The 20,338-nt window shown below is 43.0% G+C and overlaps 2 protein-coding genes across 2 annotated transcripts; one reads left to right on the top strand and one right to left on the bottom strand.

The window, feature by feature from the left end:
• Positions 1-292: 292 nt before the first annotated feature.
• Positions 293-2,552, bottom strand: LOC311112897 (uncharacterized protein). The gene is made up of 7 exons (XM_084156039.1): positions 2,487-2,552; positions 2,039-2,217; positions 1,697-1,807; positions 1,465-1,518; positions 1,122-1,286; positions 630-755; positions 293-429 (listed from the first exon to the last, which is right to left on the bottom strand). The coding sequence occupies exons 1-7, from the start codon at positions 2,497-2,499 to the stop codon at positions 394-396; spliced, it is 684 nt and encodes a 227-aa protein (XP_084012165.1). The 5' UTR covers positions 2,500-2,552; the 3' UTR covers positions 293-393.
• A 7,726-nt stretch (positions 2,553-10,278) lies between these two features.
• Positions 10,279-19,649, top strand: LOC311112843 (inhibitor of growth protein 2-like). The gene is made up of 2 exons (XM_084155974.1): positions 10,279-10,574; positions 17,984-19,649. The coding sequence occupies exons 1-2, from the start codon at positions 10,433-10,435 to the stop codon at positions 18,694-18,696; spliced, it is 855 nt and encodes a 284-aa protein (XP_084012100.1). The 5' UTR covers positions 10,279-10,432; the 3' UTR covers positions 18,697-19,649.
• Positions 19,650-20,338: the final 689 nt, after the last annotated feature.

The following is a 20,338-nucleotide window of genomic DNA, read 5'->3' as shown; positions in this document are numbered from 1 at the left end:
TTGCCAACAAAGGGTAGATAACAAAGTATTGAGAAACTTTTGTTATTGACCAAATACTTATTTTCCACCATATTTTGCAAATAAATTCATAAAAAATCCTACAATGTGATTTTCTGGGGGAAAAAATCTAATTTTGTCTGTCATAGTTGACGTGTACCTATGATGAAAATTACAGGCCTCTCTCATCTTTTTAAGTGGGAGAACTTGCACAATTGGTGGCTGACTAAATATTTTTTTCCCCCCACTGTAATATAACATATCATCAACATCAAGTGTATGTGCAAGACAGAAAACATAGTGACAAATAGATTTGAAGAAAGTGCACGGCTAGATAGACCCATCAGTGTCTCCTCATGATGGCTTTAGGTTCCTTTCTATGTACCTCATCTCTTCTCACTGAGCTGGGCTAGTATATGCAGTGACCACAGGCTTTAAGAAAGAAAACATGATTAAACAACAATGAAAGCATATTCTCAGATTAAGCATAGCAGCTAAACTGTAAATACATTGTGTGTGTGTGATCAAATAGCTTCAGTGAAGCGTAGAAGAGGATGTGAGTATGGAACATGCATCTGGTCAAACCATTTGGCATGTGTTCAAATTCTCATGCTCTTGAAATTAACTCTTACCGTGCTGGGTGCTGCAGGGGAGCAGAAGCGGAGCAGCTTGCAGCTGTAGATAGTCAGGGTAACAGAGATGCCGAGGAGAGTAGCGTGCACGAGGAACCACTCGACATAGAATGGATACACTGCATTCTTGGTAGGGGAGGGGGAGATAGTAGACACAGGAACAGAGTTTGAGGTATGAGTGAATGACGCTACCATACTGTGGCAACATGTTTAGTTTTCTAAACATCTACAGCACTATTTGTATTGTGTTTTAATATTTATGTTTTCCATCAACAACCTTTCAACCTTTGATTGACACATACAGATGTTCAGATTACTAACAACTACTAAATCTTGGAGCTGTACAAGACAATAGTTACCCCAGAACGTCCCCAAATCTTTTCACTGTGAGATTCAGCTGAAGAAGTTGATCTCGGGACATATACATTATTTAGGCCTTATATACAGTATACGGTATAGTCTGTGTTCTAACGCTATTTCTATGGGACTCACCATCAGCTTGTCGCAGGTGGTGTGATGATGATGTGTGTTGTTGTAATCAGTGAAATGCCAGCAGTCTGGCACTAAGTGGGTGTCAGACAGCTTTTCTCCTACGACGACCACGTTGAACATGGCCATAAGGCAGGCAGCCAGCTGTGTCCCCAGACACGCCTTCAGCTGAAAGGACGAGGAAAATGAGACAGTAGACGTTTTTGTCTTCCAGATAACGCAATGAGTAATCTCAGTCAGAAATTATGATAATTTAGCCTGGTCCCAGATCTGTTTGTGCTCTCTTGCCAACTGACTGTAGGCAAAACGGCACAAACAGATCTGGGATCAGACTATGATGACTCACTGTGGGAACATGAAGACTCTGTGCTGCTATGGCCACACTTCCCGCCACTATCGCCTACAGAGAGCACAGCACAGTTAGCTGAAAATCACCCATTTCATGTCAAGATAAAGCAAGGCAAAACAAGAACACATCTTAGCATTCTTCACTTGTTCAATAATAGCATGAATTTATTTACCATACTAATAAACCTAATAGTTGGTAAAGGACATGCATAGAGAAGTATACTACTCACAGACAGGGAGCCTATTGCCCTGGTTACTTCTTCATTTCTCTGATCCAATCGGTTGGCGACACTGACATAAACTGAGTTGAGCACAAACACACCCAACGTGATCTGAGAGACCTATGATGAGAGGAAATATCCACAAAGTCAAGATTCCTACGGAATAAATGCAGGAGGCAGAACATTTTTATGGTTGCATTTTAACGTTATTAAATCAGGTTAGTTAATTGAGGAACAATTATCAATGGAATACAATATCAGTAGTTTAGTAAAATAGCCTTATTCTGTAGGGAATTGATGAGGATTTAGTTATGTTTCTTAGATTTCGCTTCCGCAAGAAATGACACACACCCCCAGTGCTTTGGGCTGGAACTCCTGGTAGGTCTTGCGGGTCGGGGTCTCCGTCTCAGCACCTGGAAAGTCGTGGTCCAGAAATGTTACATCGAAGAGGGAACCCCTCTCTTCATCCACGTCGCCGGCAGGTTGTGAATTGACGGGTGGGTCCGCAATAATCCCAGTTTCGTCAACACCTTCGGCGGGACAGAGGATGGAAAACCATATGCCAATGTGGAAAACAGACCCCTAACATTCTAGCCTATACATAACCATGAGTGCTCTAGGCAATAGGCTAAAGTAAGCATACAGAATTGGACAAAAATAAACCAAGTTATTTCTTAGGGTTCATTTTCGTTTGTTTGGAAATAACATTTGTAGACCACATTATCAGGACATTTTGAAGGAATTATGCAGCCTAGTCGGTTGAATTAAACTAATCAAATGCAATACGAAAATAAGTTACCTTCCATAGCCATAGAGTTGCTGCAAAGATATCCTACAGCCTATTTAATAAACAGCCTACGTTTTGTATTTGATTGTAGCACATAAAAGGAGACAAGTAAACGCCCAGTAAAGTTTTATTTTCCATAATGTCAGCCCTCTAGTGAGAGAAATTTGATCCTACATTCCAAAGTTGTGGCATAGGCACATAGGCTAACAATTTTTCTGAAATGGTATTCCATAATCATACATCTTATTACTAGAATCCCATGATGTTTTGAGTCACACATTCAAACATTTTCACATATATATATATATATACTTCAAATTAATTAAAAACGTTCACAACTGAACATGTGACATGTCTGATATCACTGTTAGAAAACATAATATGGCAAACATAAATCAAAACATTTGGAAATATAACAGAACATAATAGTTAACTCAATTATATTTATTGTAAAAAAAAATACACAGTGTATTACAAAAAGAAACACAATAGTACTCTTAGCAATCAGATATGACATATACTGTACAAGCATATATAATATTTCAATCAATGGAAAAAAAAGACATGTTTCTGCTGGTTGATTAGTTAATATATTACTGTACATTTCTTCATTGCTGAGCATGAGGAACTTGGACTGTGATCACCCGATGAAAGAGGGAAATCACAGGCTCAAATAAAAATTTATAATCAGCATGTTATAATAACATAGGCCTACAGTAACTTCTAATGCAGATCTATTTGGTATCTGATCAAATAGTTGATTTTGAATTATTTGAATATAGGCCAGTCAGCTCAGACACACCATAGGCCCAGTATTTGTGGGCCTGGAGTCAAAACTAAAACTGGGACCTGGTCAAGCCTGTTGTTTAAACTCCAACCAAACTTTCCTTTTCCAGGAAGGCTAGTGTCTATTCTTTATGTTATATTTCTGTTGACGCTGACCATTCTGGCAGCTGGGCAGCAACTGTATACCACCTTGCAGCAGTAGGCAGCCAGCGTGGCAAAGATAGCAACGAGAGCAGCCTGTATCAGGACCTGTCATGCCAAATAGTGTCCCCCTGCCAAAAAGGTGGATAAAGTACAAAACATGATCCATGCATGGTCATTGATGTTTACTTTCAAAACCTGATTGCAAACCTTGATTTAGCTAGCATGAGCATGCTGCAAGCAAGCATGGATACTGCAAACGATGGATGAAACTAGCTAGCTAAGCTAAGCTAAGCTTTGTTTTGTATTGTATTATTTGTGTTTGTAGAAATTCAGTTCATTTAAATAGCTATCTCTAATACTAAGTAGCCTATGACAAGTGTTATGACAAGTGCTATTTTGGCTGTAAAATGTTATGGGAAAAAGGTGAACTCCATTGATGATCAGATTGTACCTGGGTCTACCATTAGAGAGGCTGGTTTCAGACTATAGGCAGTGAAATAAATAAGGGGAAGGACCTGTATTAGTAGATCATATGAAACCCTGTTGCAGTGAGGTTATTTTAGCAATAACAGTACCTATAACAGGATACCAATGTATGTGGTAAATGAATTGATTTCTTGCTGAATTACTCAAGGTTCTGTTCGCCTGAGTTAGAATACCTCATGAAGAACTGTATTTTTCGTAGCTGTCTATTTCCCACCACAAACTGATGATGACACTAAGACCACACTCAATGAGCTGTATATGGCTATAAGCAAACAAGAAAATTCTCAACCAGAGGTGGTGCTCCTAGTGGCCGGTGAATTTAATGCAGGAAAACTGAAATCCATTTTACCTAATTTCTACCAGCATGTCACTTGTGCATCTAGAGGGATAAAAACTCTAGATCACCTTTACTACACACAAAGAGAAGCTTGCAAAGCTCTCCCCCGCCCTCCATTTGGCAAATCGGACCATAACTCTATCCTCCAGATTCCTGCTTATAAGCAAAATATCAAACAGGAAGTACCAGTGACGGAAGTGGTCTGATGAAGCGGATGCTAAGTTACAGGACTGTTTCGCTAGCACAGACTGGAATATGTTCCGTGATTCATCCGATGGCATTGAAGAGTTTACCACATCAGTCACCGGCTTTATTAATAAGTGCATCAACGATGTTGTCCCCACAGTGACCATACGTGCATATCCCAACCAGAAGCTATGGATTACAGGCAACATCCACACTGAGCAAAAGGCTAGAGCTGCCGCTTTCAAGGAGAGGGACACTAATCCAGATGCTTATAAGAAATCCTTCTCCGCCTAACCATAAACAGTCAATACAGGACTAAGATCGAGTCACACTACACCGACTCTGACGCTCGTCGGATGTGACAGGGCTTGCAAACTATCATGGATGACAAAGGGAAACCCAGCCGAGAGCTGCCCAGTGACGTGAGCCTACCAGACGAGCGAAATGCCTTCTATGCTCGCTTCGAGGCAAGCAACACTGAAGCATGCATGAGAGCACAAGTGTAAGTGTTGGTGTGAGGTGTGACCCAGGTGCGGTGCAGGATAGACAGTTGGAAGTAGGCAGAGATGGTGAAACAAGGATCTTTACTGGTGGTCCCAAAACCAGGATACAAAATAACAGACTTGACACGATACAATAAAGGAGGAGCAAATTGGTCTCCAAAAACAGGCTGACAGCAAACATGCGAAATACTAACTAAGACTGAAAACAACAATGAAACAGGGAGGACACTTCTCAAGTACCAGTACAAATGTCTCGCGATCAGACACTGATTAGTACTGTTTGGCATCGAGAAACTAGCTGAGGAACAGAGCAAGGGAACACAGGGAAGTGAGGGCATAAATACACAGGTGAACAGGTAGACCCAGGTGACACCAATAGGATAATGATTAGTCCAGACTGTGAGTGAGGAGGTGCCTAAGGTTGTCAGAGGCACCTAGTGGGTCGACACCTAGTGGGTCGCTCCGGAACTGCGTCCCCCTCCTGTAACACTCCAGCTGTTCCGGATGACTGTATGATCTCACTCACATCAGCTACGGAGAGCAAGCCCTTTAAACAGCTTAACATTCAGACAAATTACCAGGACGCGTACTCAGAACATGCGCTGACCAGCTGGCAACTGTCTTCACTGATATTTTTAACCTCTCTCTGACCCAGTCGGTAATACCTAAATGTTTCAAGCAAACCACCATAGTCCCTGTGCCTTAGAACACCAAGGTAACCTGTCTAAATGACTACTGTCCTGTAGCACTCACATCTGTAGCCATGGCTCACATCAACACCATCATCCCAGAAACCCTGGATCCACTCCAATTCGCATACCACCCCAACAGATGCCAAAATCTCAAATGCACTCCACACTGCCCTTTCCCACCTGTACAACAGGAACACCTACGTGAGAATGCTGTTCATTGACTACATCTCAGCCTTCAACACCATTGTGCCCTCCAAGCTCATCACTAAGCTAAGGACCCTGGGACTGAACACCTCCCTCTGCAACTGGATCCTGGGCTTCATGATGGGCCGCTCCCACGTGGTGAGGGTAGTCAACAACACATCCGCCATGCTGACCCTCAACACGGGGGCCCCTCAGGGGTGTGTGCTCAGTCCCCTCCTGTACTCCCTGTTCACTCACGACTGCATGGCCATGCACGACTCCAACACCATCATTAAGTTTGCCGACGGCATGTCGGTGGTAGGCCTGATCACAGACAACGATGAGAGCACCAATAGGGAGGAGGTCAGAGGTGCTCATCATGGACTACAGGAAACGGAAGGCTGAACACGCCCCCATTCATATAGACGGATCTGTAGTAGAGCGGGTCGAGAGCTTCAAGTTCCTCAGTGTCCACATCACTAAGGACCTATCATGTTCCAAACACACCAACACAGTCGTGAAGAGGGCACGACAACATCTCTTCCTCCTCAGGAGGCTGAAAAGATTTGGCATGGGCCCTCAAATCCTCTAAAGTTATTCAGCTGCACCATTGAGAGCATCTTGACTGGCTGCATCATGCTCGGCATCCGACCGCAAGGCGCTACAGAGGGTAGTGCGTACGGCCCAGTACATCACTGGGGCCGAACTCCCTGCCATCCAGGACCTCTATACCAGGCGATGTCAGAGGAAGGCCCTAGAACAGGGCTCTCCAACCCTGTTCCCGGAAAGCTACCTGTCCTGTAGGTTCAGCTTATCAACCAGCTGAATCAAGTTAGTTACAACTGGGTTGGAGTGAAAACCTACAGGACAGTAGCTCTCCAGGAACAGGGCTCACACACACAAAACACGCATGCATATTGACGCCACACACATACACACTCACACAGACACACTTTCACACTTCACATATGCTGCTGCTACGCTGTTTATTATATTTCCTGATTGCTTAGTCACTTTTAACCCTACCCACATGTACATACTGTATTACCTCAACTACCTCAACTACCTCGTACCCCTGCACATTGACTCGTTACAGGTACTCCTTGTATATAGCCTCGTTATTGTTTTTATTGTGTTACTATTTCCTTTTTTATTCAGCAAATATTTTAACTCTGCACTGTTGGTAATGTGCTCGTAAGTAAGCATTTCAATGTAAAGTCTACACCTGTTGTATTTGGCACATGCGACCGATACAATTTGATTTTATTTTGATATGATTGCCTTTGGGGTTTACTGTCAGACGTTGAATATCTCGTTTTGAAAGATGAAGAGATGGCCAAAATATTGTTAAGTCTATCTACAGCGCATTCGGAAAGTATGCAGACCCCTTGACTTTTTCCACATTTTGTTACGTTACAGCCGCCTTCTAAAATGTATTAAATTGTCCCCCCCCCCCCACCCCATCAATCTACACACAATACCTCATAATGAGAAAGCAAAAACTGATTTTGAGACATTTTCACATTTATAAAAAATTGACATACACTACCAGTCAGGGATTTTCTTTATTTTTACTATTTTTTACACTCTTGGCATTATCTCAACCAGCTTCACCTAGAATGCTTTTCCAACAGTCTTGAAGAAGTTCCCACATATGCTGAGCACTTGTTGGCTGCTTTTCATTCACTCTGCAGCAATTCGACCATGAAGGCCTGATTCACACATTCCCCTCTGAACAGTTGATGTGTCTGTTACTTGAACTCTGTGAAGCATTTATTTGGGCTACAATTTCTGAGGCTGGTAACTCTAATGAACTTATCCTCTGCAGCAGAGGTATCTCTGGGTATTCCATTCCTGTGGTGGTCCTCATGAGAGCCAGTTTCATCATAGCGCTTGATAGTTTTTGCGACTGTTCCGTATTGACTGACCTTCATGTCTTAAAGTAATGATGGACTGTCGTTTCTCTTTGCTTATTTGAGCTGTTCTTGCCATAATATGGACTTGGTCTTTTACCAAATAGGACTATCTTCTGAATACCTTGTCACAACACAACTGATTGGCTCAAATGTATTAAGAAGGAAAGAAATTCCACAAATTATCTTTTAAGAAGGCACACCTGTTAATTGAAATGCATTCCAGGTGACTACCTCATGAAGCTGGTTGAGAGAATGCCAAGAGAGTGCAATAATGTCATCAAGAGCAAGGGTGGCTATTTGAAGAATCTTGAATATAAAATATATTTTGATTTGTTCAACACTGTTTTGGTTACTGCATGATTCTGTATGTGTTATTTCATAGTTTTGACGTCTTCACTATTATTCTACAATGTAGGAAATAGTAAAATTAAAGAAAAACCTTTCAATGAGTAGGTGTGTCCAAACTTTTGACTGGTACTGTAAGCATTCCAACCCTTTACTCAGTACTTTGTTGAAGCACATTTGGCAGCGATTACAGCCTCAAGTCCTTTTCTACAAGCTTGGCACACCTTTATTTGGGGAGTTTCTCCCATTCTTCTCTGCAGATCCTCTCAAGCTCTGTCAGGTTGGATGGGGAGCGTCACTGCACAGCTATTTTCAGGTCTCTCCAGAGATGTTCGATCGGGTTCAAGTCTGGGCTCTGGCTGGGCCACTCAGGGACATTCAGAGACTTGTCCCGAAGCCACTCCTGCATTGTCTTGGCTGTGTGCTTAGGGTCATTGTCCTGTTGGAAGGTGAAACTGTCGCCCCAGTCTGAGGTGCTGAGCGCTCTGGAGCAGGTTTTCATCAAGGATCTCTCTGTACTTTGCTCCGTTCATCTTTCCCTCAAACCTGACTAGTCTCCCATTCCCTGCCACTGAAAAACATCTCCACAGCATGATGCTGCCACCACCATGCTTCTCCATAGGGATGGTGTCAGGTTTCCTCCAGACGTGACGCTTGGCATTCAGGCCAAAGACATCAATCTTAGTTTCATCAGACCAGATAATCTTGTTTCTCATGGTCTGATAGTCTTTAGGTGCCTTTTGGCAAACTTCAAGCGGGCGGTTATGTGCCTTCTACTGAGGAGTGGCTTCCGTCTGGCCACTCTACCATGAAGGCCTGATTGGTGGAGTGCTGCAGAGATGGTTGTCCTTCTGGAAGTTTATCCCATCTCCACAGAGGAACTCTGGAGCTCTGTCAGAGTGACCATTGGGTTCTTGGTCACATCCCTGACCAAGGCCCTTCTCCCCCGGTTGCTCAGTTTGGCCGGGCGGCCAGCTCTAGGAAGTCTTGGTGGTTCCAAACATCTTCCGTTTAAGAATGATGGAGGCCACTGTGTTCTTGGGGACCTTCAATGCTGCAGAAATGTGTTGGTACCCTTCCCCAGATCTATGCCTCAACACAATCCTGTCTCAGAGCTCTACGGACAATTCATTCGACCTCATGGCTTGGTTTTTGCTCTGACATGCACTGTCAACTGTGGCATCTTATATAGACAGGTGTGTGCTTTTCCAAATCATGTCCAATCAATTGAATTTACCACAGGTGTACTCCAATCATGTTGTAATTTAGAAACATCTCAAGGATGATCAATGGAAACAGGATGCACCTGAGCTCAATTTCGAGTCTCATAGCAAAGTGTCTGTATACTTATTTAAATAAGGTATGTCTTTTTATTTTTTGCAAAAATGTATTAAAACCCGTTTTTGCTTTGTCATTGTGGGGTATTGTGTGTAGATTGATGAGGGAATAAAAAATATAAATACAATTAGAATAAGCCTTGTAACGTAAAAAAATGTGGAAAATGTCAAGGGGTCTGAATACTTTCTGAATGCACTGTATGTGCCTCTGCAAAACCCAATATCACTCACACACACAGAGAGAGAGGTGACTGCTTTTGGGGTTTCCATCAGAACTTGAATATCTTGTTTTGCCTCTAGGTTTGAAAGATGAAGAGATGTAATAATGTCACATGTGATGTGCTGAAATGGCCAATATATTATTAAGTGTATCTATGTGCCTCTGCAGAATTCAATGTCCATCACACACACACACACACACACACACACACACACACACACACACACACACACACACACACACACACACACACACACACACTCACAGAGAGAGAGAGAGAGAGATGTGCTCAACTTATTCTGGACAAAAACAAAAATGGCTTTTATGATAATACATAGCAAGGGAAGTTAGGGAACTGAGCACTTTGGGTGCTGCTACACCATGAATGGAAATCATGTTCTAACCAACCCTTTCATTAAAAAGCATTATACTAGCATAGTCCAGTGAACAACTATATTTGCAGGTGGAACAAAATAGTACGATTTTATAAAAAATGGTGTTAAAAATACTTAATTAGTGATTTACTTTCCCGGGAAAAGTTCATAATAATAAAGGCTGCCTTTATTTTATTCACAGCCAATCCAAACGCTAGAAATATGAACGGGCCATCCCCCTGTCAAGTAAAATGCGAAAACGCTGTGCTTTGCCATAAAAGGAATACACTGCGCCCATGCGCACTGTGTGCAGTTTTGTTTGAAGTGAACTGCCCAGGGAATAGGAAACAACAATACTGGAGCAAGAAAACCATTAGAAATCATACTAAATGCCTTATCTCAAATATATTTACATGTTTTCTTGATTGTCTCGATGCATCGGTGGAACAATGTTAGGTCAAAACTATCCAAACGTGGAAAAGTCACAACTGGTCAGCTATGTGGAGGATTATTTGGAATGTGTTGAGTCCATGCCTTTGGATATACAAAGAAACGTCTCTCTGCTGCGAGAAATTGACTCAAAGTATCAAGGTATTGTTTTTCCTCTCGTTGTTTTAGTGGTTGTATTTGCGAGTTTGACGATAAAATCGCAAAAACTGGGTGTGCTGGATTGACAAATGCCCCGATCCACTTTAGCTAACGTTAATGTTCCACACACTAGCTAGCATTGAAAGCGAGTTTTTTGTGTGCTGAAATATATAGCTAGGTTAGTCTATCGAGTAAAATGTATGCCTTCAATTTGTTATCCTCAACAACATGTCTCCGTGTTGGAGAAGTCAGGTCCGAGTTGACTTGATAGCCACAGAGGATCAGCCATTTTGGTAAGAGGGGTGGTGTTGTGGCGTTTAACGGCTTTCTTTCGAGTTGGTAAACCTGTTATCTGCATTCGTTTTTGTTTATTTTACAAGGGATGTTGATTTATTGTCGATAGTGTTGCTTGCTAGCAAATGTAAAATTCATAGTACAACCAACGTTAACTGTTAGCTAGCAGTAAAACAAATAAAGCGTAATGGTCGTTGTTGCAATCTGCTCTAACGCTGATGATGAAAATGTGCAATGTATGAGGTAATTTTGCCAGTACTTGTGCCGCATTCAAAACAACTGAGAACTCGTAGATCTCCGACTCCAGTGTGTTCAAGACAACTGGGAATTCTGAAAAAAACGCTTTCAACCGTCATCCAACTCGCAATTCCAACACAGGAATTCTGGCCTCTTTATAGAACTCCGACTGGCTAAACCCTGCCTATTTCTACAATTTCTCTTCTATAAAAATCTGATTTAAAAATCTTAACCACACTGCAAACCTTTATGCCTAACCTTAAATTAAGATAAATATATAGCCAATTTTGACTTTGCGACTGTTAGACCCTTCTCTGATCAGGGGTTATATCTGCAGACCACTTTTACTATATGCCCCACCCACCACCCAGTAGTGCCATACAAGAGTTGGGTTGGCTACACTAGCTAGCTACTTCCCTCGCCGTAACGTTAACAGAACTGCGGGAAAGCAGCGCTCGGCAGGTGGGGGCGGAGGACACTGTACCGTTGTCCCCAAGCAAACTAGCAGCATCCTTCTTCGGTGGGGGTTTTTCAGCGGTTGGCGTCCAATGTTGGTGCATTACCGCCGCCTAATGTGCTGGAGTGTGGGCCAGAGACAGCATTAGCAGCCTCAATGGCAGAGGGCGCAGCATGTAGTAAGTTACCTGTAGTGGGCGCAGCATGTAGTAACCGCAGTGTGCAGATAGATATTATTGCCTGAACAGGCGGAAAGTGTCGTCACTTCCTGAATCGGTATTAGAATGCCCCGCCCGCCTGTGGAGAAAACAACCTGTTGTTACTTAGGTTACCCAATTGGCTCACAGCAAAAACATCATTAAATTTTTTACATTTACGTCATTTAGCAGACGCTCTTATCCAGAGCGACTTACAGTTAGTGCATACATTATTCTTTTTTATTTTCATACTGGCCCCCTGTGGGAATCGAACCCACAACCCTGGCGTTGCAAACGCCATGCTCTACCAACTGAGCTACCTCCCTGCCAGCCATTCGAGGGAATGGACGACGCTGGGCCAATTGTGCGCCGCCCCATTGGTCTCCCGGTTGCGGCCGGCTACAGAAGATCCTGGATTCGAACCAGGATCTCTAGTGGCACAGCTAGCACTGCGATGCAGTGCCTTAGACCACTGCGCCACTCGGGAGACACATCACCCTTTTCAAACTCAATTTTCTTGTCTGCTTGTTTTAGTCAATGACAAAACTACATTTATGTACATGTCTTAAGATTTATTTTCAACATTGCGTGCTATTGAGCGTTTTCGGTCATTATCAATAAAACGTCACAATACCGAGCGTTCGGTTTGGCTGCTGTGGGGCAAGGAGACCCCCAGCGCCGCTAAAACCGTTGACAACTACGTGCCGTTTTCAAGGGATTGTTAAATCAGCAGTAGAAACAATAACAAAGCTGCCTCCCCACCCCTTGTTTGGTAAAAAGCTGAGGGATGGGGCTGGAGAAATGTAATCACTATCAAATTCATAGACAGAGCTATGGATGCAAGAATTGACCATCCATGACATCACAATTATGGTTTTAACCATGTTTTGAGGCTATATAGTGTTTGTTTGTTTACATTTTCCTTTGTTTACAAACATTGGAGTAAAACAAGCTTTTTTTTTTGGTTCTGAAGGGGTAAGTCAGTTGATCTAAGCTCATGAGGCATTTTTAAGTTAGGGACTGTACGTTATTTGTAATGAGGGATACCTGGAGAAAATTAGACCTCTGAAATGAAAATGGAAGGCCTTCCCTTCAGTAAAATGTTTTTTTACCCTCCCTGAATGCTTGAAAAAAGACAAGTGACCCTACCATATACCCAAAATAATAATAGAAAATAGCAGAGAACATGCCTACCGTTTACCCTCACTCCTAGGACAGACCAGCCTTGTCAAAGTAGCAAAGGTTGCGGATTCCCAGACCACTGCAGACAAGGGTAGGGGTGAAAAGATATCCATTTAATAAAAGCACTGCATGAATATCTTATTTGCGATCCGAGAATAAATGGCCTGCTATAAATACTTTTCATGCAATTCTACGTCATTTTACATGACTGGAGACAAGCAGAATCTTTTTTTAATACCACAACAGAGCACGACATTGATTGTGTGAATGCTGCAGCACCAGAGACGTAATGATTTCTATACAGGCTATTGTTAACAAAAGAGGATAGTATAAGTTTGGAACTGTCCTAAAGTTTTCTATCAACTGTAAAAGTTGAGCTCAACAGAACCAGTCAGAACTGAAGTATTTGATCATCAATGAAGTCGAGAAAAATATATTTAACACAGCAGACATGTCATCAGGTAGGCCTATATGCACTTGTACCCTTTTGAATTTGTGAAACTGACATTCTGTACTTTATTCCGTGATATTGTTGTTACAAAATAGATTTGTTTTGACTGTGATTAGGGCATGGGAATATAATAGCATCTGCTAGGCTAAATTTACAAACTAGGCATGCATAGCTCAGCGCATGATCCTCAAACCAAAGACTGGCCGAACTCGTGTTTCTAAAAGCGAATTCAAAGGCACTGTATAGCCTAATAAGGCATTTTTCGTTTCATTATGTAAGTCTTTTTTTAATTTCGTTTTTTATATAGCCTTAATGTGAATTTTATAGGTATGTTGTTGAACTGCTGTTATTAATGCTGAGCGCTCCCGCCAGCCTGTAGTGTGTCACAAATGCTTCACAATTTATTTCCTAAATTAAATGTTGTTTCTTCTTAGGCTAGCTGGCTTGCTCTTGACTGATTTGGAGTTAGTATGTTTAATGGCCTGTTAAAATGTCGAACATCAATTGATAGTGACCGACTCAGACATTAGTTCCCGAGCAAAGAAGTTTATTTTTTTGTCTCCTTGGTTATAGAAGATTTTACCACAGCCTCTGAATGTCATAGAGACGAACCAAAGATATCCCATATGCATCGGAGTCACGTCTTTCCCTGGCATTTGACAGCTTGTTTCTAGTATAAAGCATTGCTGTTATAGATCGCTTTATATAATCAGGTCCATCAGTTTTTTTCAAAATCTTAAGCTGAAAAAAGGGTAGGCCTATGCTTTGTCATTTTCTTTAACAAAGCCACAATACCCTCACATACACCCTCAAGTCAAGCCCTGGTTTTAAGTTAACACACCAAGCTCTTCACTGACACTGAGATATGTAAGGAGTGCATGGTGACTGAAGGAATTGGCTGACAAAATAATGTATAGTAGACGGCAGGTGGCGGCAGGTAGCTTAGTGGTTAAGAGCGTTGTGCCAGTAACCGAAAGGTCGCTGGTTCTAATCCCCGACCCGACTAGGTGAAATATCTGTCGACGTGCCCTTGAGCAAGGCACTTAACCCTAATTGCTCGTGTAAGTCGCTCTGGATAAGAGCATCTGCTAAATGACTAAAATGTAAATGTAGACTACTAATTTTGTAAAACATGTAGGCCTACCTCTTATTGAATAGGACGAAATGGGCTCCAACACAAAGCCCCCTTGTTCTTAGTAGCCTTAAGTCAAATTAAAATGTAGACTATTTTAAATGAATTGGACCTTCTTGAATTAGCCTACTTTCAGCACCCATGCGCTGTCCATCTCTGCAGCTGCAGCTTCATAGTAATGTAAGTTACAGTGCATTTGGAAAGTATTCAGACCCCTTGACTTTTTCCACATTTTGTTACATTGCAGCCTAATCCTTAAATGAATGTAAAAAATGTTTTCCCTCATCAATCTACACACAATACCCCATAGTGATGAAGCAAAAACAGGATGTTTGCAAATAACAAAATTGTTGAAGCACCTTTTGCAGCGATTACAGCCTCAAGTCTTCTTGGGTATGACGCTACAAGCTTGGCACACCTGTATTTGGGGAGTTTCTTCCATTCTTCTCTGCAGATCCTCTCAAGCTCTGTCAGGTTGGATGGGGAGTGTCGGTGCACAGCTATTTTCAGGTCTCCAGAGATGTTCGATCGGGTTCAAGTCTGGGCTCTGCCTGGGCCACTCAAGGACATTCAGAGACTTGTCCCAAAGCCACTCCAGCGTTGTCTTGGCTGTGCGCTTAGGGTCGTTGTCCTGTTGGAAGGTGAACCTGTCGCCCCAGTCTGAGGTCCTGAGCGCTCTGGATCTCTCCATTCATCTTTCCCTCAATCCTGAATAGTCTCCAAGGCCCTGCCGCTGAAAAACATCCCCACATCATGATGCTACCACCACCATGCTTCAGGCCAAATAGTTCAATCTTGGTTTGATCAGACCAGAGAATCTTGTTTCTCATGGTTTGAGAGTCCTTTAGAAGCCTTTTGGCAAACTCCAAGCGGGCTGGCGTGCCTTTTACTGAGAAGTGGCTTCCGTCTGGCCACTACCATAAAGGCCTGATTGGTGGAGTGCTACAGAGATGGTTGTCCTTCTGGAAGGTTCTCCCATCTCCACAGAGGTACTCTGGAGCTCTGTCAGAGTGACCATCGGATTCTTGGTCACCTCCCTGACCAAGGCCCTTCTCCCCCGATTGTTCAGTTTGTCCAGGCGGCCAGCTCTAGGAAGAGTCTTGGTGATTCCAAACTTCTTCCATTTAAGAATGATGGAGGCTTACCCGCCGGTCCTCATCTTCGCGCTCTCCCTCTCAAACTGAACAGGAAATTAGTAGGCCTAGTCCGTGCACACAGATTAAAACAATATTTTCAAAAGAAGCCTTTGACTAGCCTTCTGAAGTGCCACTGTACACAGCTCAGTCATTGGTTAGGCAGCACAAAATGGTTCACATCAGCAAGAGCAGTGCAGGCCTGGACTCATGATTGGGAACACCTATCCATTGCAGTTTGTAATGCGGTATAGCTTAGTTTTATATGCACCATCCGAGCAGCGCAAAAACTTGAAGTATATTTTCTTAGAAATATAACTTTGCCCTGTGCTGCTCCGAGCATGCTGTTCGTATAGCCTAGTCATATAGCCTAAAGTATAGGCCCCTCATGTAGCCTAGAGTATAGGGCCCTCAAACCGGTATAGGCTATGGATAATTTTAATGAGGCCACACAAGGCACACTCTATTGTGCGCCCAGGAGAAAATTAGGGTCGAGGGGCATCATCGGGCACACATCGCGATACTATAATAATCAACTATCTCTCAAACCCTGAGCTATATATATATATATATATATATATATATATATATATATATATATATATATATATATATATATATATATATATATATATATATATATACTGCTCAAAAAAATAAAGGGAACACTTAAACAACACAATGTAACTCCAAGTCAATCACACTTCTGTGAAATCAAACTGTCCACTTAGGAAGCAACACTGATTGACAATAAATGCTAGCTGCTTCACTCCCCGTAACGTTAACAGATCTGCGGGAAAGCAGTGCTCGGCAGGCAGGGACAGAGGACACTGTATCGGTGTCCTAGCTTGCTAGCTATTTCCTCGCCATGATGTTAACAGAATTGCGGGAAAGCGGTGCTCAGCTGGCGCGGGCGAAGGACACTGTGTACTGATATCAGCTACTGTAGCTAGCAGCCTCCTTTTGGTGACGTTTTTCGGCATTTGGCATCCAACGTTGGTGCATTACTGTGCTGGAGTGTGGGCCAGAGACAGCGCTAGCATCCTCAATGGCAGTGGCAGCAGCATGTAGTGGGCGCGGCATGTAGTAACCACAGTCTGCAGATAGACATTGAGCTAAACCGCTAACTTTCAGTGGATAAACTAGCTAGCTAGTTAGATATCTGTAAATATGGTTGGGTTTTTTGCCAGCTAGAGGGGTGATGACAGTAGTCAGCCAGACAACTTTACCAGGACAAAACATATAGGCTACTTGCCGATGTCACGCTATTTCCAAAAGCCTTCTCTCATGAAGCAAGCTATACTGAACAAAAATATAAACGCAACATGCACCTATTTTATTGAGTTACAGTTCATATAACCCTAATCTATTGTTTTGACTGGTCAAGGGTGCAGCCATGGAATGGGCCTTGGAAGGCATAGGCCCAACCACTTGGCAGCCAGGCCCACCCACTGGGGAGCCAGGCCCAGCCATTCAGAATGAGTTTTTCCCCACAAAAGGGCTTTATTACAGACAGAAATAATCCTCAGCTCACCCCCCCCAGACGATCCCGCAGGTGAAGAAGCCGAATGTCGAGGTCCTGGGCTGGCGTGGTTATACGTGGTATGCGGTTGTGAGGCCAGTTGGACGTACTGCCAAATTCTCTAAAACAACATTTATCTTATGGTAGAGAAATGAACATTAATTTCTCTGGTAACCGCTCTGGTGGACATTCCTGCAGTCAGCATGCCAATTGCACGCTTCCTCAAAACTTGAAACATCTGTGGCATAACTGCACATTTTAGTGGCCTTTTATTGTCCCCAGCACAAGGTGCACCTGTGTAATGAACATGCTTCTTGATATGCCACACCTGTCAGGTGAATGGATTATCTTGGCATAGGGGAAATGCTCACTAACAGGGATTTACACATTTGTGCACCAAATTTGAGAGAAATAACCTTTTTGTGGAAAATCATGGAACATTTCTGTGATCTTTTATTTCAGCTCATGAAACATGGGACCAAAACTTTACATGTTGCGTTTGTTTGTTCATAAAGATTTTCCAGCTCATTACTCGTTTGTCAGATTGCCATTAGGTGATTTCCAGTGCTCCCAGAGTTTGCAGTAGCTATTTATACATGCATACAATTGTGCTCACAAATGTTCATGCATTTTTCCCTTGTTCCTACCAGGGGCTTCAATGAGTAGGTAAAAGTTCCCCCTACCCACTGACTGACACAGCGTCAGATGTTATTTAGTCCCTCATGATGATTATTCAACTCAGTAACTTAACAAATGCAGAAGACCCATCCTAACGTATAAATATTTTCTCCTTCTGTGTGCTTTGCAGAGGTCCTGAAGGAGGTTGACAATGTCTACGAGCGTTACCAGGGCGAGCAGGACGCGGCACAACGTAAGAGGCTTCAGATCCAGCTGCAGCGGGCCCTCATCACCAGCCAGGAGCTCGGCGACGAGAAGATCCATGTGGTTACCCAGATGACAGAGCTGGTAGAGAACCGTTCCCGCCAGATGGACTCCCTCTGCCTCCAGGAGCCAAGCGAGACCAGTGAGCGGGAGCGGGTCATCACCGAGCGGCGCTCCAGTTCTGTCCAGGAGGCGGTGGTGTCCACACCTGCCGAGCGCTCCTCGGCCCGCCGGCCAAGGCGCCAGCGTAACAGCGAGAGCCGCGACTCCAACCACGCCTCGGGGAACGGAGCGGTGATGGACGACCCGGCGGATGAGCTGTCACTGCAGCCGCGGGAGAAAAGGTCCAAGTCGGCCAAGAAGAAGAAGCGCAAGGCCAAGCAGGAGCGCGACGCCTCGCCCGTGGAGTTCACCATCGACCCCAACGAGCCCACCTACTGCCTGTGCGAGCAGGTGTCATATGGAGAGATGATCGGCTGCGATAACGATGCGTGCCCCATCGAGTGGTTCCACTTCTCCTGCGTGGGGCTCACCTACAAGCCCAAGGGGAAGTGGTTCTGTCCCAAGTGCAGAGGGGACAATGAAAAGACTATGGACAAAAGCCTGGACAAGAACAAAAAGGACCGGAGGTCCAGGTAGTAGTGACAAGTCCTCCATCCATTGTCCCTTTCCTCTCGGAACATTGTTGAACTGAGGGTTGAGTTTTTCCAAGTGATTCATTCAAGGTATGACAAAATGTTAAGTTCTGAGAGCAATCAGAACTCTATTTCCAGCAGCCCTTACTCTGAGCAAAGGACTTGACCAATACTGAACTGGTGCTGTTACAATACTGGCGACTCACACTGAAGCCTAAATGTTATTTTGGGAAGTCTGATATTGACTGTAAGGATCCTCAGCCTAAAGCTGCCGTCTTCAGTCTTTATCGTGTGTTACTTAAATTCTGTTCTGACAAGTGTATTGATTAACTCGAGAAGCACATTTTGGCCTACTAGCCCATTTGGGAATGTTGATTTGATGTAATGTAGCTGAATTATGTCCTTTTTGTAAAAATTAATATATTATATTTGCCCCTTTTTTCTTACAGTTGAGTAAGCTTTTAATTTCTTATGCAGTTTAAAATAAGTCTGTTCCAAATCCGTGAGTCTCAATTCATTAATCACTGTACCAGATGGGGCCAAATAGTTGGTTGTGCTATGTTTATTTTGTATGGCTGACAGAGGGGTAGATTGCTTTGTTTCTGTGAGGTGTTTACCTGAGTTGGGATTTGACAGTAACTTCAATTTTTTGGTTATTTTATGATTTCTTTCCCAATTGACCATCCACAGGTGCAGTACTTCGGTTTGCTAAATAGTGATGTCAGTTGGGGCACTGTCTGGAATGGGAGTTCATATTTGTTGAGACAGTCTACATATTCTGTCAAACTAGTTTAATGTCACGTATGTGTAATTTCCGTCCTGTTTTTATTTTATCCATTAAAACAGTTATACCGCAGATAGGGGAACCAATCATTTTTTTCTTCCCATTTCGCTACACCCGCAATAACACCTGCTAAATATGTGTATGCGACCAATAAAATTTGATTTTGAATCCTTTTCTTGAAATATACATTTTACGTTCCGTTCTTCTACTTATCAGGTCACCCTCTTTTATACTGAAGAAGTGTCTCAGTAAGTCAGGATATTTCCAAATACTCATGAATTAAAAAGTATCACATAAAGAAATAAAGTTCCAGAACAAACTCCACTCCTACATGGTTCTGACTGTCCTATTTGTCTTCATCCTCGCTACTATTGGATTCTATGAACAAGTCGTCCTCCCTGGTGCTGGTTACTGTGGTGTCAGCCTGACTGTGATGAGGCCCAGCAGTAGGGTGCTACTTTCGTCTCCTCCTCCCAGGAGGGTCAGACACTGGACGTGGGTGTCAGGGAAGAGGACAGACAGGATGTTGCAGGCCTTCAGGTCCTGTAGGATCAGCTCACCTGTGTGAACAATCAACACACAAATGCCATGAATTGTCACTTTACTATCACCTGTGTGTCACACACTGGTGGCACTCAATAAATAAACAAATTGTAACTCCCTTTACTTTTACTTCACACACATTCTTCTACTGTTACACTATCACCTACAGTGGCTTCAGAAAGTATTAATACCCCTTGACTTATTCCACATTTTGTTGTTACAGCCTGAATTCTAAATTGAATTAATTGATTTCTCACCCACCTACACTCAATACCCCATAATGATCAAATCAAATTTTATTGGTCACATGTGCCGAATA

This window comes from Coregonus lavaretus, assembly GCF_964263955.1.
Source record: "Coregonus lavaretus genome assembly, chromosome: 39".
In the NCBI taxonomy this organism is placed as follows: domain Eukaryota; kingdom Metazoa; phylum Chordata; class Actinopteri; order Salmoniformes; family Salmonidae; genus Coregonus; species Coregonus lavaretus.
The sequence above is the reverse complement of the archived record's forward strand: the minus strand, read 5'-3'. Positions and strand labels throughout refer to the sequence as shown.

Coding starts and splice junctions, on each gene's coding strand:
- LOC311112897 (XM_084156039.1), bottom strand. Junction 1,287..1,464: donor AGAGTCTTCATGTTCCCACA/GTGAGTCATCAT, acceptor TCGTCCTTTCAG/CTGAAGGCGTGTCTGGGGAC. Junction 756..1,121: donor CCACCTGCGACAAGCTGATG/GTGAGTCCCATA, acceptor TCCCCTACCAAG/AATGCAGTGTATCCATTCTA.
- LOC311112843 (XM_084155974.1), top strand. CDS start 10,433: ATGTTAGGTCAAAACTATCCAAACGTGGAAAAGTCACAACTGGTCAGC. Junction 10,575..17,983: donor AATTGACTCAAAGTATCAAG/GTATTGTTTTTC, acceptor TGTGCTTTGCAG/AGGTCCTGAAGGAGGTTGAC.